This window comes from Balaenoptera ricei, chromosome 5 (genome assembly GCF_028023285.1).
Source record: "Balaenoptera ricei isolate mBalRic1 chromosome 5, mBalRic1.hap2, whole genome shotgun sequence".
NCBI lineage: Eukaryota > Metazoa > Chordata > Mammalia > Artiodactyla > Balaenopteridae > Balaenoptera > Balaenoptera ricei.
Window position 1 is genome coordinate 41,410,642 of NC_082643.1, and position 19,498 is coordinate 41,430,139.

Consider the following 19,498-nt stretch of genomic DNA (forward strand, 5'->3'; position numbering starts at 1 on the left):
AGGGCTCTACAGTCAATGGTGGGCGGGCACCCATCAGTGCTATTGCAAGACTGCCATGTTGATTGAGTAGATGGAAATCACCTGTTCCATTTGGTGCTAGCTTTTAATTTCTTCTCTTGTTCCTATTGTCAGGACTTGAAACCAAGTAACATTGTAGTCAAGTCTGATTGTACATTGAAAATCCTAGACTTTGGATTGGCCAGGACAGCAGGCACAAGCTTCATGATGACTCCTTATGTGGTGACACGTTATTACAGGGCCCCCGAGGTTATTCTGGGAATGGGCTACAAGGAGAACGGTAAGGACGCTTCTGAGTACCAGCCAAAGAAACTGTGAAGAAAATGAGTACGTGTTTTAGATAGCCAAGAGTAATGTTCTCTCTCATGTATATGAACTTTTTAAAAAATAAGGCTGCCAGCTTTCATATTCAGAGGTTTTTAAAAAAATATTACTACGAAGAATCACTCATTAAACATGTAAAGGATGTTTCTGAGAAGTAAGCTTGGTTAGAAGAACACTGAAATGTCATAGCTAAAAAGAATTGTAAATGGAGTCTGATTAAACAGTCAAGTGGATACTGATTAGCATACATGCTATAGATATTGAGAAAAATTGCTATTTAAGTGGCAGCTCAGCTCAAAGTGAGTATAAACAGGAAGAAATCTATCTACTGCATTTAGCCCTTTGGCTTTATGTCACTTCTTAGATTGATGGCTCTAGTCTTAGGAAAAGACAAACAAAAAGATACCACAAATCCTTGGAGCAAGAATATTCACAAATGCTCAATGCACAGTCAATTTAGAATAATCCAAATTGTTCAAGTTGGATAAGAATTTCTTTAATACTTTAAAGTGTTCCATAAGTAATAGTTAAGGTAGCAATTGCCTAGTAAGTTTTAATAAATTCTAAAACCATAGAGAGAGAAAAGTATTAAATTTTACACTATTGATTTTATGAAGAAAATCTAGTATTCATGAACACTTTAAAAGAAAAGGTAGAAAGAATCTTCAAAATGTATTCTAATTTGATTTTATTAAAATGAAGGATTTTTAAAAATACTTATTAGAAAGCATTGCAATATATTATTTTTAAAAGAATATCTCTAATAAGTAATGAGGTGTATTAAAAAACACATCCACTATATTTAGGAATTAAACTTGTCTTAAATTAGAATTGTATAAATGCACTCAATGTACCTTTCATACTCATTTTGATATTCTATTTAGTTCCTGGCAATCTATAAGTTTTATAGAAATAATTATCATTGTATTTTTATGTGTAGGTGCTACAGAGTACTTTTATGAAAATTCCCTGGCCACCAAAGTTTTAAAAAATTTCTTTGTGCCCTTCCAGATTAGAAGAGAGCCAATACTTTTGTGCATTTGTGCAGAGGAAGGGAAAAAGTTCTTAGGAAGGTCAGGTTTACTTTGTTGGACAATGACAGAATTCTAATCCGTTTTGACTTGGAGGAGGAAAATCTAGTCCTCTTCCCAAGGCAATACCACATCTAACTTATTTGGAAAAGAAGATAGTTGTATACATTCTTCATAAGTTATTTTTAAAAAATCAAAGTGGGAACCAATTACAAAATTCAAGAAATCAAGAATCTACAAGAATCTGGTGGGGGGGGGGGTGTTCTGAATTTGCTATTATGGATTTTCAGATCTTTGCTGTACAGATGGCATGTGATCTCATCTCTTGTTCTTCCCTCACTAGAAAGGATTGCAAGTTGCTGCCTTAGTTTTTTGGCTTCTCCTGATCCATGGAGAAAGCACACCTAGCACCCTTGTGCTGCTCTCACCTCCATACAGGATAAAGGTTATCATGCAGAAAAACCTGCTTGCTCTGACAACGGGCATGCCCAGCTACCCTTTGCACCGAACCCTGCCTTCCTTCCCCAAGGAGCATTTTAGCCTAATGTTTCTGCCCCAGAGTTCCCTTTGTCCTTACTAAAAAGCGAGTTGGAAGAGGGTAAAGGTGAATCCTGTTTTGTTAACAAGTATGACAATTGAGGAACGTATGTGTGTAACAACTTTTTAACACCTTTAATACTTTATTTATGTCATGACTCCTTTATACATGTGCAAATTATTTATGCATCTTTTTTCTTGAAATATTTCAAACAGAAACAAAAACTGATATTTATTTACAAGAATAACTTCTGAAGGAAAAACTAAGTCTTGAATACCAGGGATTCTAATATTTCTGCCTTTAAACCATGGTTCCAGCCATTTCCTAGTTTCTTGGATTTGGTTGCGTGTACCTTATTTTGGACCAAGAAAAAGGGGGTCTCTAGTTGCCCTATTCCGTGTAACTGAATAGAATAGAAAATGGAAACAGCCACCCCTAAGGGTCGATGAAGATTATTTTCTCTGCATCCAGCAAATGACATCGAAAACCCTTTGGTGGCTTTTAGCTGTCACCTGGCATGGAGATACTTTTGGTTAAGCTGCTGCTTTTCCATGCTACCATTTTATGGCACTAAAGGGCAATCTAAGGCACTCATAAAGTAACTTTAAAAAATTAATTTGAGTTCTTATACTAGATGTTGTTTATGTGATATTATATTGCTCGTTTTAACTCACCTTTTTGGCCAACTTTTGGTGGGAGACAAAATTTGTACCTTCTAATCAAACTGTTCTTTTTCCTCCTCCTTCAGAGATCAATTATCTTAGTTAACTTTACTCTCCTCCCTTTTCTTCACTTCCCTCTCTCTTATTCTAGTGGATATATGGTCTGTGGGATGCATTATGGGAGAAATGGTTCGCCACAAAATCCTCTTTCCAGGAAGGGACTGTATCCTTGTACCTTTTTGCTGCAGCCTTACCTGTTTTGTTCTCTCTCCCTTTAAACACATAATGATTTTGCCAGGAGAGTAAAGATAGAAGCAAAAAGTTGGGTAAGTGGTATAATTGTGACTAAAAAAAAAGTGATTATTTCTCTAATCTGACCAGTACTGAAGACTACGTACCTCAATGGTTTGTTTTAATTAAATTTTCAATGGGTTTTTTTCTTCTTAAATTGTCTTATCTGTAACTCAAAATAGCAGTCACTATTTGCAAGTATTATCTATCTTTCTTCTAAAACCATTTTATGCTTCAACAAATTTAGGCATAATTATTTCTCTACTTGCTGACATCTTAAGCTTCTGTCCATGCCTTTATTGATTTGAATTACTCTTGACACTATAGCCAGTCTTAAATAGTTTAATATAGCACATCTTCCTTCAAACAAGAACTTCCACATTTAAAAATCATAATTATTATTCAAATTGCTGGAGGTCAGGTGGGTTTAAAATAGGCTTTCCTCATCTGACTTGGAGATGTGACTTAGACATAGATAATTGCTTTTCCAATGAAATTTAGAATTAAAGAAATGAAATATACAATGTGAGGAGTATAGTCAATTAAAAAAAAAGCAGTGTTGATTTGTGATCTACCACTTAGTCTTCTACTAGATTCCATCAGAAATTTCTTGGACAGGTATCTCTGATTTGGAATTATTAAAAGAGCTGGTATATATCTGAAAGGATCAAAAGTTCACTCTTTAACAAAGGCACATATATATGTTTGTAATATATCAATAAGAAAGTTTACATATTAATAGAAAATATATTTTTATAAATACAGAAATACCCTGTTAACACACAATTGTGCAAATCTAAGTACAACAACTGAGAACTTTAACAACGATAAAGCAAGAGTGAGTTCAATATATTTATTACATTGGAAGTTTTTTAGAAATTGGCAGTAAACATGTGATCCATAACTATTAAGTATTGTATTTGATTAATAAGAAAGCTCTATTGAGAACTCTTATAATGTAAGAAAGATTATTATTGTTATTTAGTAGGAATAGAAGAAAAGGCCAATGATAAAAAAAATCTGACAATAGAAAGTTGATGCCACAATGACCATGCATTTAATGTAGGCATTTATTTATTCTGCTGTATATTAATAAGATATTCTCTAAATTCCAATAGTAATATAATAGTAATGACATCTTCTACAACTATAGTATCCAATAGGTAGCCACTAGCCACATTAGCTCTTGAAATATGGTTAGTCTGAATTCAGAAGTGTTATATGTGCAAAATGCCTACTGGATTTTGAAGATATAAAAAGAAAATGTAAAATATCTCAATTTTCATATTGATTATGTATTTAAATGATAACATTTCATTTTACTTTAAATTAGTTATTGAATTTATTTTGAGGATCAATTACATACAAATCATGTAGTTGGTTTGAACAATATTGTAATTCACATTCATATGTATTGATTTCATACAAAAGTAGGAATTTGTGTGTGTGTGCGTGTGTGTGTGCTTTTGTCTTTGGGGTACAGTACATTTCAGATTGAAAAAACCCAGAACTTCTCAGTCAATTCCCAAAGACAAAATGTTACAAAATATCTCGTTCCCATGTGACATTGTTGTTACAGTCACTTGATTCCCATGTAGCATGGTTCTCTGAGATCTAATTTAGCTATTCAGGCATTTATCAGGGTTCTTTTTCTCTTATTTTAGCAGTATTAAATTTAAAAGTCAATAGAATTAGGAAAAATTAAAACATTTTTGAACCCAAAATACCCTTCAGATAAACAAGCAAAGATAATAGCACCATATTGATAATTCTACATTCTTCCAGAAATTGTTCTCTTGGAGGTCTGTTTTTCCTTTTATCCTAGTTTATTTTTTAGAAAAATGTTTAGAACTGTAAGTAAATTGTGCAAATATCAATACATAAAATATATATCCTTGATAAATATGGTCCTAAAAATTAAATAAACCCCAATACACAAAACGTAGATTGTAATAAGTGTTTGTATTCTGTATTCCTTTATCTCCTGTGATGATTATATAAAATACTGGTATCCGATAGCCTAGTGCCATATATTGCTGACCTATAAGTCAGTGGGGAAGTTACATAAAGTCATTATAGTGGAAAATATCTTGCTTAAGTTAAATTTTACTTAAATATAGGTAAATAACTTTCAGATGAAATGCATTGGAATTCATTTTGCCTATAATTAAAATTATAATTTAATGTCTTAGTCATGACCATATTTAAAAATTAAACTAAACCATAAAAGTCCCTATTAAACAATGGATTACATGTACTACATGTTTTTGAGTAGAATTGTTTCATTAATTTTTATATGAAGTTATTATCATTTTGTGATTAGAGCTTACTACCAATAATAAAGGGATCAGAGCATTGAAGTAACTTCACTAGGCCAGGATGATCAGACACAAGTTTGGGGGCTGATGGAGCTTATTTATAGGGAGAAGAATCATACCAATATTTTAACATATTGAAATGATTCCAGCATTTACTGGAAGTAATATCAAATTTTAGTATATGATAATTTATACCTTGACTATTTCCAAGATTCTTCAGATACTTAAAAAAACAATCTAAGTGAATAATTCACGTAGAATTATTCAGAGTAATTTCTGTTGAATTTCTCTGACGCTGAAAAATTATGTTATAATACTCTATCATCATAATCAACATTATTCCTCTCTCTGAACAGAACTTTTTAATGCTCCTTTTTAAAAATCTGGACCCTAAGTAAAAGTAGTAAAACACCTTGAAAAATTGGGAAATCTTATGAAATTATCATTGATGACCGAAGTTTTAGCTATTTTCCTCTGTTAAAATTGTATTTAACATTTTGCATTTTGAGAAACATTGTGTGGATTTATTGACTATTGATACGATCCAGATAGTATCACAAGGTAGTTTCTTGATGACTAAACGTGTTGGCAACCTACATACATAAATATTTTACTTTTTTACTTTTACTTTTATTAGTTTGTTAGCTTTTTTAATATCCAAAGGAACATTTATAATGTGTTTGTTTTTCTTGTGTAAAGAGTTTCTTAATTATATAAACATACACTATTATACACTCAATTTTCATTATGGTTTTATGATTAAAACCTATTTCATAGCATATATGCTGACAAAATATATAGTATTACTAATAATTCTTGGGCCCATGATGAATTTCAAGCCAAAGAACAATAAATATGCCAGGTCCATTATTTTATTTACATAGTCCAATGATCATATAAGAGGCATCAGTGACTTTATATTTCATTAAGATTTTGGTTTTTTTTAATAATAAATTGTAGTAAAGCAGTTTTATGATACTTCCTTAGAAGCTTTTTTTTGTTTTTTGTTTTTTTAAAGGACTATCTAGTTCCTGACTCCTTCCATCCACTCCACAGCCCAACCAGGGCATTCTGTTTTCTTGATTACTGAAGTCTCATATAATACCAGTATAGTTTTCATATAATACCAGTTCTTTCCTTAAGCCTGCTTCTTTTAAATATATTCTTTCTACCTTATTTTTTCCATTCTACTTCAAATGGTAGCACCTTTTTTGAGCAAGGTCTGTGATATTCCCTTATTTTGAGCTCTGGCCAAAGTTCTCTGGACCTGGGAAATGTTAAAAATAGGCACACCATATTCATTTGAAACTTCTGGACCTCAAGCATATTATCTCCAATTAAAGCTGACAGATTGCTAAAACACTGCCTCTTGCCTTTCCCTCGGAGGACATGAGAAATTTCAGTTAGAAAGAAAAGGATGTACATATAATCTTTCCAAGAAGCCAGGTTATTAAGGAACAGAGAATGATTTGCCAAAAATATATTTGAAGAAATGAAGAAAACATCCTCAGATTAACTGCGTATCATATCTTTTCTAAGCTTGAACAAATGAAAATTAGGAATAATCAAAGTAAGGTGAGCAAAAATTGGAGGTTGTGGATTATTATATCCATCTAGTACAGATAGATATTCTTAATCCTTCTTCCCTCTTTGAAATAACTCTGCTTACTTCCTAATAAACTTTTGCAACTAATACATTGCTATATACTGCATCTTCTATCTAATATTATGGTAGTACAACATTATCTCAAATAATATATAATTTATGACTTTAAATAAAATTGGGATGTAAAAATTAGTCATTCTTTCACACCCTAAGCAAATTGCCAATAATCACAAACATTTGAAAAAATAAGACAATTTTTTTCTTTGTATTTGCTTAAAAGAATATATTTTCACCATGAAGTTGTGAATACTCTTCTCTATTATTATTACTTTGAGAAAATCAGAGTAAGGCGGGAATCACTAGAATGGGAGCTGGAGATTCTGAGGTTATCTGAACAGATGGGAGGAGGAGAGAGTTATAAGAGCAAAATCCCTCTCCCAAGAAATTTAGAGTAGGCCAGAATGTAACAGAGGGTAGGATAAGGCATGAAGGTGATAAAAGAAGTTGAGAGAAATACACAGAAAAGGGGCAGAAAGTGAGGGAAGACACAGAGAACAGACTTTGGGGGTGGAACAGAAGGAAGAAATTGAGGAGATGGAACTTGACTCCTTGATGCCTTGGAGAGGAGCTATTAAGTGACCATGGACAAAGCTCCACTAGGACTGCTGGGTCCCCCAGGAGTCTCCTGTCTCCCGGAAATGGATATAGAAAGGTTTAAAAGCATATTATTTTTCCTTATCCCTCTACAGTTCTGTAGGCAGAGTACTGAAAGATCTTTAAAAATAAGGTGAACTATTTGAGGGGGTAAAACTGCAAACAACAAAACACATTCCTTAGTCACTACGTGTTCTATTCCATTCAAACTGTCCTTTGCCTGATTGGTCCTTAGGACAAAGTTTGTGAACAGTGATACCTATTGTGGGACTCTTTCTCCCTTCAGCAGTCAAATGAGTCTCCAGCGCATAAGGGCTCCAAGAACTTACTCTGGTCCTCTTAGCTTTAGTCATGTGACATCTCCTACCAACTTCAATTTACTTTATAAAATACCTCCTTTGCCTGCCTTACAGGATGGCTGTGATGATATCATTTGATACATATAAAACATTAGATGTTTACAAACATACACATACCTTTAAATACCTTTAAAAGATAAGGAACTTCAGTTTTTATGGTACGAAGTTAGTTTGGGGGCACTCCGGCCCAAATAACCTTCAAATTGAATTAGATAAACTATAAAAAATAGAAATAACCAAAAGACCACCTAGAATAAAAAAATTTCTCAAGTGATGAGAAACCAAAATTATCTGTGAATTAGACAGTAAAAGGAAAGAAAATGAATAGTTTGTCACTTACTAAAGCACTTCTTCAAGTTGATGTGCAGAATGAAGTGAGGATAATTACCCGAATCTTCAGGGAGCTTGTAATTAATTTGGTGATAATGTGAGACATTCAGAGCCAGCATTCACTATTTGTTCATCAGAACATGAAAAGTTTAAAGAAAAAAAAATTTTTTTCAACATGAGAATTTCTTTAAATTCCTTATTTGTGTACACTGCAGAATTACACGATTTTAAAGATGACAATTTAATATTTTGTTGCAGTAAATAATTGTTTGTCTTTTTATAAAAGAATATTTTAAAAATTCATTAGTCTACAGTTTTATTTATAATTTAACATAAAGCTAAAGATTTTCTCCTCTGTTGTAAGTTTAAATGGATTTTCTTCTGTTTTGTTAAAAAAGCAAATCAATGATATGACATTTATAAAATAAAGGTTAGTCATTAATACGATGCCATAGAAGTCATAAAGAAGGAAAAGCAAGTTAAACAGGTAGTCTCAAGGAGAAAATCTTCCTCTGTTTCCTGGAATTAGAATATTTAGCATTGTGTTCTGTGAATGTTTTTTTTTATTTTTTTACTGAGATTCACAAGTGCAAAGTAGGTACATTCACAGTTTATTTATGCATATCAGTAGCCTTTTATAATTCCATCTTTGTGCTGAAGTTTAAAACAATGTGCTTTTGTAAAATATCTAATTACATTTTAACTTTTAAAACAAACTTTTCAAAGAAATGATGTTCAGATTTTAGAAAACCATATTAAATCTTCTTTGTATTGTACTTTGAAGTATTCGTTGAAAGAAAATTTATCAAAGCCCATTGTCTGAATCCTATGCTAAATAAAGATACAATTAGGTTAAGGAGAAAAGCAGTGTAGTCTCACAATTGCGTTACCAGAGCCGCATAATCTCCTGGATAGGAAACATTTGCCAGGTTGCTGGTTAGAAGCTCACATAGTCCAAAATATATTTCATCATAGATCACAATCCAAGCCACTGGGGTGTGGAAGTAGCAGTAAAGTGCTTTCTTTATTTAGATTTAAACTGCCACGACCTATATTATATCATTTCTATCACTTGGATAAAGTATAAAAAAGATAATTTAGTATAATCTAATGCCTGACAAATAATACACTTGAGATTTTCTCACCTAGAAAACTTATAACCATATTTTAGTAACACCAAAACTTACTTAACATTCCTTCTAAGGAAAGTGACTCAGTTTCTGCCTGTCACAGTTGCAAATGAATCTGCTCTCTGCCTCTGGGAATACTGATGATGAGCGGGGAAATGTAATGAATCAGAACCATAAAAGCAACCAGAATTCTACCTCGGCAGCATTAGTGTACAAAACTCTTATGGAGACCCAAATACCGTATCAGACTGTCTCAGAAAGCATCAAAATCCAGTTTCCAACTGTGATTGAATTTGCCAATTTCTTCTAAGGTCTATTCACAGTCAGTATTCATTGGAATATCTTGAAATTTTCATAGAATAATCCAGTTTCACCCTGATAAGCAGATATGCATATTAGATGAGGGAAGGCTTACTACTACCCCTGGTTCCAACAAGATTTATTATCAAATTCTTTTATTGCCTATTTCCTGTTTTAGTTGTGATGACTAATTAATAAAATTTGATGCAATGGCTTTCACTTGAGAAATCATCCTGTCTTGAGTAATAAAAATCTATATAAATTCATGTGCATATACTCTACTTTTATAATTTATAATAATAGGGCTTATCATTTCCAGGCACAAGACTTAGCATTTCCGTGGCATAAGCATGGATAGTCTGTAGGAATAGTGAATCGTGAGGGAACTTAAATGGAATTTGGAAATTGAAGAGATTTCCAGGGCATTATTACTCAGAAAAGATACATTAAATAAAGAAAATGGAATTCAGTATATTCATCAGTAGTTCAGATCTTGAGTTTATATATCTCTGCATTATTTTTATGTGAAAGCTTTGTGATCTATTGTCTATTTTAGCTTCTGACATGAAGATAAGTTTCCAAAACTGTTCTCCTTTTACTTTGAAATATCTGTATCCAGCAGAGCCACACGAATGAGAATGGGGAGATATAGCAGTTATTAAACCAACAGCAGTCTAGAACCAACTGAGATTGAAGCAATACCAGGACTAAGATTCCATGTAGGTCATCTGTTGTTATTGTTGTTGCTGTTGTTTAAAGGCATAGGTGAGGGAGAGTGAAAATCAAGGGATTTTAGTCTGAAAGATGAAAATTTTCCAGTTTTAGAAGAGTGGCTGGAGATCATAGATTATATTCACATATTTTAAGATTATTATTTGGATTAGGGAACAGGGTAATTCCTGTTTAGATAATGGAGAGAAGTTCCATAGAGTCAGCTGTGATGTGGAATGCCTTTCTAAGTGGTTTCAGCAGTGAAAAGGATTGCCCAGTGAGTAAGCTTTCCTCATTGGAAAAATTTCTTAATTATATATATAAATACAAGATACAATATAATATTATATAAATATAAAATAAATGAGCCTTCCCTATATATATTTAATTCCAATATATAATTTATAATATGCATATATGTATATAATTTATATATGTATATATTTATACACATACTTATATATGTATATGAATATAATTTATATATATATATATATAATACATGATGATACATAAGTAACATTTATTGAGAACTTACTATGTACCAGGCAATGTGGAAGGCTCTTTACCAGGCATAATCCTTTTACGTCTTAAAAAAATTTACATGATAAATACTGTCTATCATCCTCATTTTAGAGGATGAAAAGAGATGAAGTAACTTGGCCAAGGTTATACAATCAGAAAGCAATGGAGTTGGTTCTGCAGCAGAAAAAAATGAGTTTCTGCCAGAGATAACATAGAAGAGATATTTTTTGCATTAAATAAAAAATAGAAATAGAAGTTTTCTAACTAGCAGATAGGTTTGTGGCAGAAATAGCCTTTTCCAAATGTTTGGATGCAGGCAAGAGAAAACTTGCTTACTGAGTTTATAGCTGTATATTTTTTTACCTATCTCTCCCACAATATCTATAAAAAATAGATACAAGGTAAATAACAACTTAGACTGGTCACTTTGGACAGTATGATAAGAATATTTGCAATTCAAAAGCAAATACCGTTTCAGAGATTTTTTTCCCCTTTAATCAAGTTACTCACAATACCAACCTCTTGTGAGACAGATATTATCTGGAATTACAAATGCATTAATAGTAAAGGGATGCACAACTGTTTGCTCTATCTTTCCCTGATATTTTTGCATGTCACTTGCTTTCCTAAAATGGAAGCAAAACTAATTTGCTTCTCTGGGTATGCTTATCACCTTCAAAGCTGTAACCATTTCTTTGCAGTGATCACTCTGTTTAGATGTTAAGTCAAACTTTGGAAACTTCGAGTTTAACCTGACTGAGATTTTCACACTGGAAAGAATCTTATGAGGAATTCTGTAAGGTTACTGCCAAATTACAAGATGTAATTTGAAGAGTAACTGGAGCAAAATTATAGTGTGCTGCTGCTATCCTAATGCCTTTCCCTATTTGTTCCCCCTCAACTTCCCTTATTCTTCTAGGTTATTTTCCCCCATAAGAATGACCTACCTTCCTTTCTGAGTTTTAATAGGAACACGTGAGTAACCGAGTATAGTTAAAGAGAGATTTCACTTTCTTGCTTCCCCATTTTGCCCCTCCCTGAGTATCCTCTGCCCTGCTTCCTGGTTTTAAGTTCTGGACGATAACTGGCAATAGCAGAGAGACCACTGTAATTTCACCTTGAATTCCAGGTTTCTTTTGACTCACAGTCTCAGAAGAAGGGTCACCTCTTTAAGTCATGTTGTTCATTTCATGTCAAACCACCTTGTTTTGAAAGCCAGCATTTCTTACCATTATAAAGCAACCGTGCTTATGAGGATAAGACAAGGCTTCCAGTTTAGAAGCATGCTCCTTTGATGGGAGTCAATGAAACTGAACCAGCATATTCCAAACACTCATTCTTGGACTGGCATTTCACTTCTGGAAATTTATTCATATTTATAAATAAGAGTAAGTGTGTTTTATAAAAGAAACCCTTTCTTCTGAGGTTGCTGGCAGCTCAGATTTTCTTTCTTTTTTTTCTCCAAGTATAGTATACAAAAGAATGAAAGAAAAACCAATCTGCATGTTTCCCATATTAACACAATCTAAAATAATTTACAATACAAATCAGTAGGATTCTAGCAGATGAATGCAAATGAGACCTTTTAAATCAGAAACTAAATTAATCATTGAATTATAATTGCAAAATAATATTATCATACATTAGGTGGCATTGAGTGGCATTGTTAGTTCAGTTACATAGCAGAAAGGGTCCTGACATTCTTGTGTTCTTCCCATCCACTGTTTTAAAGCACTGTAAGGCTGGCCTCTTATCCAGTCAGCGAAAGGTCAGACTGTTGCTCCATGGCATAGGTAGGCAAGTGTTTTCGTTTATTTGCTGTTCTATTCCTGTCTTCTTGTTTATCTTCATTTCATTTTTGTTTTCAGTTGACATGTGGTCAGTAGGGTGCATCATGGGAGAAATGATAAAAGGTGCAGTGCTGTTTCCTGGCACTGATCGTATCCTTCTTAGCAGCCAGTGGTCTCTATGGGTATCATTCTCAATCAATTCCTTTTGGTGTCCAGTACAATACTGCTGATGGTATATTCTCACTGCCCTTAGAGGGGTTCTGGAGACTCCAATGTCAAATGTTTACCAGCTGGCGTTATGGTAGGGTAACCTTGTCTCCTAGCAAGATCTTATGTGGATAATACAGTATCAAATATGGAACATTCAACATGCTATCCAAAGGTCTGCCTTAATTCAGTCCTATGAAATTAATGACAGTGATATACTCTTTACTGTTTTTTGTTGTAGATGTTTTAAAATTAAGTTATATTCATAGCTAGATAATAAATGACAAAATCTTTTAGTTAAAGATTAAATATTTATGCTTTTATATCATAAGAATATTCACTTGGCATGGAAATCTTTTATCAGTTAGATTTATGTGTACTCACAAATGTAATAGGTTTATCATTAACACATAATCACAGAGCATTCATATGAATTTCATTTTAAAATTGACCTTCTAAAATTATTTTTCTCATTTGCTTAATTTCTAGGAATAATAGCTCCATTCCTGCTCTTATTTTCTCCACATTATTAACAAGTACAATAACTAAAACCTCATTAATAGTAATGATTATATGAAATATCTGAAGAGACCAAATTTACATCACTTGAATAAGTAAAAGTGATCCTCTCTTAAGCAGCTAATAATTAGCAATTAAAGATTCTAGAGGCTCTGCAGTATTAAAAAGATATGGATAATATGATTTAGTATACGGGTTTATAATAACTTATTTTCTTTAGTTAGTTAAATATCCTCCTACATGCAGTCACTTATGAAAATATTATATCCTCACCATACTAAAGATAAAATGATCATTACTTAAATGATAATTCAAAAACAAAATCAAGCCTATAATAATGATGTTTTAAAGTATAATTAAAGTAAATCTAATTACTAATATTATAGCCTAATCATATTATAATTAGCCATTTGCTCTGAGGATTAATATATCACATATATATAGTTGCATACATATATTCTCTGTATGTATTAAAGGACCAGTTTACAAAATGACCGAGTTAGGCACTCAGTTTTTGTAGAATAAAAATCTTAACCTGAAATGTCTTGTTTAGTTAAAAATAAAGCTGCACTACTTTTAATTCTATTCTTACTGAAAACTTTTTTCTAGTTTTATATATGACACACATTTATTTCTAAAAAATTTATGTCTATATTGCAGTATTGTCTCCTACATACGCATTTTACTAAGTAGCATCTATAAATTTGCCACATTCATGTTTATGTTAATGCTCTTTAAAAGTATGTTGGTGTAACAAAAACTAAATTCCTTCAGATTTTAAACAAACAGGATTTCTTTGATTCCCAACGAATTATAAACTTGAGTTTGGCCTTTGAACATGAACATGAAACAGTTCTTAAGTTTTGGCTAATTTTAGACATTTGATAAAAATAGACTCAGTCTGTTAACTCTATACTCTTTGATTTTTCAGAAGTTCATTGTGCTTGAATAATTGATGACTGAAATGAATTATTTGCCACCTGTAAATTAAAATGATTGATTTTCATTACTTTTCCTACATTTTCTATTAAAGAAAATCAAATCAGATTTCCACAACTGAGTTATTAAGTATGGATTAACATTTCTTAGAATCCATTTTTTGGAAGAAGTTGCTTGGTTATCATTTCTCAACTTGGGTGTCAAAATCCCTTATAAGTAAGCCTTTGGATTGCTGCTAATGTTAAAAAGTCTCATATTAGATGCCTTTTCAATACTTGAGCTTGATATTTTTATAGTGGGTCATTTCTGGAGCGTTTGTGTAAGGATACATTTGTAAATATTTTGAAGGGCAAATGGGAATTATTTTCTAAAGCGTCTTCTCTCATTGTAAGATGTGGTCTTTTCACGATTTCAAACATGTAGGTAAGTTTAAACCAGTACTTTTCAAGCAAACAAATTATGAACACTGAGTATCATAACGTTAAGCTCTTAAAATGCAAGACAGATTACTTATTTGTAAAAAATTCCCTATTATTAAATATGACTTTTCTGAAAGTGACAATAAAATCATATCTAAATCTATTAGATATATAATATGTATAGTATACATCTATACAATATATCATAGGGAGTCATATTATTTTTAATCAACATATCCTTATTTATATGAAGACATTCTCAAAATAAATGATTGATAAAAGTCCTTGCAATATGAGCTATGTATATCTTCTTAATATATAAAATAACTCAACAGCAAAACTTAAAATATTAATAAGGTCTTATACCCTTTATCTTTTATGCCTAAACAAATTCAACACAGTATTTTTAGCATTGAGAAATTGATACCCCAAAACAGTTCATTTATATGCTATTTTATTAATAGATGTATTTTAAGATACATACTAATTGAATTTCATTCAAATTAAATGTGTTTAACTTTCTGCAGAAGAATCAGAATTCAACTATTGAGATACTTTTCTATTGGGATATCTCCTAATGAATTTCACCCTGGCAGACAATTTTACTTTAAAAATTACAAAATATTTTATATTACACAAGTGAAGTAATATTAAATTCATAGCTTTTGAAGAAGATCAATAAAATGAATGAACATATACTACCACTCAGGTTAAAAAGTAGAACATTACCAATACCTTTGAACTCTTTTGTGTGCTCCTCCTCAATTATATCCTTTCTTTTCCTCAGAGGACACCACAGTCCTAAAGACATGTTTTTACAAACTCCTTGACTTTCCTTACATTTTTACCACATGCATATTTAACCCTAAGCAACATATTATTTAGTTTTATCTGTTTTACATACTGTACTATAATTATTTTGTGACTTGCTTTTTTTTAAGTTAATATTATATTTTTAAGATTTATCCATGTTGATGCATCAGAAATAGTTCATTCAATTTCATTACTGTGTAGTATTCCAGTCTATCAATATTCTACAATAAATCCATTCTCCTATAAATAAACTTTGGAATACATTGAGTTTTCGGTTTTGCTTTCATAAACAATGAATATATGTCTCCTGGAGCACATGGACAATTTTCTTTATGATAAATGCATGGCCTCATAGGTGTGCACATATTAAACTTGACTATGTAACATCAGATTGATTTCCAGAGTAAAAGTATATAAATGTAACTGTCCATTCAACATCCTCACCAACTATTGATATTGTCAGATTTGTTTTTATATTTGTTAGCAATCTCTTGGATATAAAATCCAATTTCATTGGAGCTTTTATTTACATTTTCTTTACAAGCATCTTTTCCTGTTTATTGGCCATTAGTATTTCCCCCTTGGTAATACGTTAAAAAATTTTTTTAAAACAATTTTTTTCTATTGTATTTTAAAAAACAGATTAGTAGGAGTTCTTTATTTATTCCAGTACCTAATCTTTGTCCATTTTATGTGTTGCAAATAGCTTCTCCCTATATTTAGATTATTTTCCCATTTTATTGTGTAGTGATTTTGGAATTTGGCAATCTGTTTTTATTTTATTTTTTTATAGTTCATGTATTTTTATGTCTTGTTTAAGAATCCTTTGATGCCTTTATATTCTCTTGTAATTTTGCTGTTAATGTTTTAAAGTTTAATCTCTTATATTTAAGCCTTTAGTTCACTTGGAAATGATTTTTGTGTATGATGTGAAAGAGGGATTTCAGTTCCATTTACTGACTAGCTTATTCTTTCTTCATTGACCTATAAGTTTTCACATTTAGGGGGAAGGGGTATTAGATTCTGGGCTCTATATACTGTTCCACTGGCTTGTTTGTCTATCTCTATACCACTACTACCCTTTCTTTCTTTTTTTTTTTTTTAACATCTTTATTGGAGTATAATTGCTTTACACTGGTGTGTTAGTTTCTGCTTTATAACAAAGTGAATCAGTTACACATATACATCTGTCTCTATATCTCTTCCCTCTTGTGTCTCCATCCTTCCCACCGTCCCTATTCCACCCCTCTAGGGGGTCACAAAGCACAGAGCTGATCTCCCTTGCTATGCGGTTACTTCTCACTAGCTATCTATTTTACATTTGGTAGTGTATATATGTCCATGCCACTCTCTCACTTTGTCCCAGCTTAACCTTCCCCCTACGTGTATCCTCAAGTCCATTCTGTAGTAGGTCTGTGTCTTTATCCCCATCTTGCCCCTAGGTTCTTCATGACCATTTTTTTTAGATTTCATATATATGTGTTAGCATATAGTATTTATTTTTCTCTTTCTGACTTACTTCACTCTGTATGACAGGCTCTAGGTCCATCCACCTCACTACAAATAACTCAATTTCTTTTCTTATTATGGTTGAGTAATATTCCATTGTATATATGGGCCACATCTTCTTTATCCATTCATCTGTTGATGGACACTTAGGTTGCTTCCATGTCCTGGCTATTGTAAATAGAGCTGCAATGAACATTGTGATACATGACTCTTTTTGAATTATGGTTTTCTCAGGGTATATACCCAGTAGTGGGATTGCTGGGTCATATGGTAGTTCTATTTTTAGCTTTTTAAGGAATCTCCATACTGTTCTGCATAGAGGCTGTATCAATTTACATTCCCACCAACAGTACAATAGGGTTCCCTTTTCTCCACACCCTCTCCAGCACTTATTGTTTGTGGATTTTTTGATGATGGCCATTCTGGCTGGTGTGAGATGACATCTCATTGTAGTTTTGATTTGCATTTCTCTAATGATTAATGATGTTGAGCATTCTTTCATGTGTTTGTTGGCAATCTGTATATCTTCTTTGGAGAAATGTCTATTTAGGTCTTCTGCCCATTTTTGGATTGGGTTTTTTGTTTTTTTGTTATTGAGCTGCATGAGCTACTTGTAAATTTTGGAGATTAATCCTTTGTCATTTGCTTCAGTTGCAAATATTTTCTCCCATTTTGAGGGTTCTCTTTTAGTCTTGTTTACGGTTTCCTTTGCTGTGCAAAAGCTTTTAAGTTTCATTAGGCCCCATTTGTTTATTTTTGTTTTTATTTTCATTTCTCTAGGAGGTGGGTCAAAAAGGATCTTGCTGTGATTTATGTCATAGAGTGTTCTGCCTAGTTTTTCCTCTAAGAGTTTGATGGTATCTAGCCTTACATTTAGGTCTTTAATCCATTTTGAGTTTATTTTTGTGTATGGTGTTAGGGAATGTTCTAATTTCATTCTTTTACATGTAGCTGTCCAGTTTTCCCAGCACCACTTATTGAAGAGGCTGTCTTTTCTCCATCGTATATTCTTGCCTACTTTATCAAAGATAAGGTGACCATATGTGCATGGGTTTATCTCTGGGCTTTCTATCCTGTTCCATTGATCTATAGTTCTGTTTTTCTGCCAGTGCCAAACTGTCTTGATTACTGCAGCTTTGTAATATAGTATGAAGTCAGGGAGCCTGATTCTTCCAGCTCCATTTTTCGTTCTCAAGATTGCTTTGACTATTCGGGGTCTTCTGTGTTTCCATACAAATTGTGAAATTTTTTGTTCTAGTTCTGTGAAAAATGCCAGTGGTAGTTTGATAGGGATTGCATTGAATCTGTAGATTGCTTTGGGTAGTAGAGTCATTTTCACAATGTTGATTCTTCCAATCCAAGAACATGGTATATCTCTCCATATATTTGTATTATCTTTGATTTCTCTCATCAGTGTCTTATAATTTTCTGCATACAGGTCTTTTGTCTCCCTAGGTAGGTTTATTCCTAGGTATTTTATTCTTTTTCTTGCAATGGTAAATGGGAGTGTTTCCTTAAATCTCACTTTCAGATTTTTCACCATTAGTGTATAGGAATGCAAGAGATTTCTGTGCATTAATTTTGTATCTTGCTACTTTATAAAATTCATTGATTAGCTCTAGTAGTTTTCTGGTATCATCTTTAGAATTCTCTATGTATAGTATCATGTCATCTGCAAAGAGTGACAGCTTTACTTCTTCTTTTCCGATTTGGATTTCTTTTATTCCTTTTTCTTCTCTGATTGCTGTGGCTAAAACTTCCAAAACTATGTTGACTATTAGTGGCGAGAGTGGGCAACCTGGTTTTGTTCCTGATCTTTGTGGAAATGGTTTCAATTTTTCACCATTGAGGACAATGTTGGCTGTGGGTTTCTCTTATGTGGCCTTTATTATGTTGAGGAAAGTTCCCTCTATGCCTACTTTCTGCAGGGTTTTTATCATAAATGGGTGTTGAATTCTGTCGAAAGCTTTCTCTGCATCTATTGAGATGGTCATATGGTTTTTCACCTTCAATTTGTTAAATATGGTGTATCACATTGATTGATTTGCATTTATTGAAGAATCCTTGCATTCTTGGGATGAACCCCACTTGATCATGGTGTATGATCCTTTTAATGTGCTGTTGGATTCTGTTTGCTAGTATTTTGTTGAGGATTTTTGCATCTGTGTTCATCAGTGATATTGGCGTGCAGTTTTCTTTCTTTGTGACATCTTTGTCTGGTTTTGGTATCAGGGTGATGGTGGCCTTGTAGAATGAATTTGGGAGTGTTCCTCCCTCTGCTATATTTTCGAAGAGTTTGAGAAGGATACGTGTTAGCTCTTCTCTAAATGTTTGATAGAATTCGCCTGTGAAGCCATCTGGTCCTGGGCTTTTGTTTGTTGGAAGATTTTTAATCACACTTTCAATTTCAGTGCTTGTGATTGGCCTGCTTATATTTTCTATTTCTTTCTGGTTCAGTCTCAGAAGGTTGTGCTTTTCTAAGAATTTGTCCATTTCTTCCAGGTT

General features: G+C 32.6%; 1 protein-coding gene across 3 annotated transcripts in view; it reads left to right on the top strand.

Annotated features, from left to right (window-relative positions):
* The window catches only part of MAPK10 (mitogen-activated protein kinase 10), a 181,594-nt gene that overhangs the window by 103,903 nt on the left and 58,193 nt on the right, over window positions 1–19,498 (top strand). The window contains exons 7-8 of one of the 3 annotated variants that reach the window (XM_059923980.1): window positions 133–298; window positions 12,666–12,737. In XM_059923980.1, the coding sequence (XP_059779963.1) occupies window positions 133–298; window positions 12,666–12,737 (238 nt within the window). Of the gene's footprint in view, window positions 1–132; window positions 299–2,724; window positions 2,797–12,665; window positions 12,738–19,498 lie in introns of all 3 variants that reach the window. The other 2 variants (XM_059923981.1, XM_059923982.1) reach the window with 2 other exon arrangements.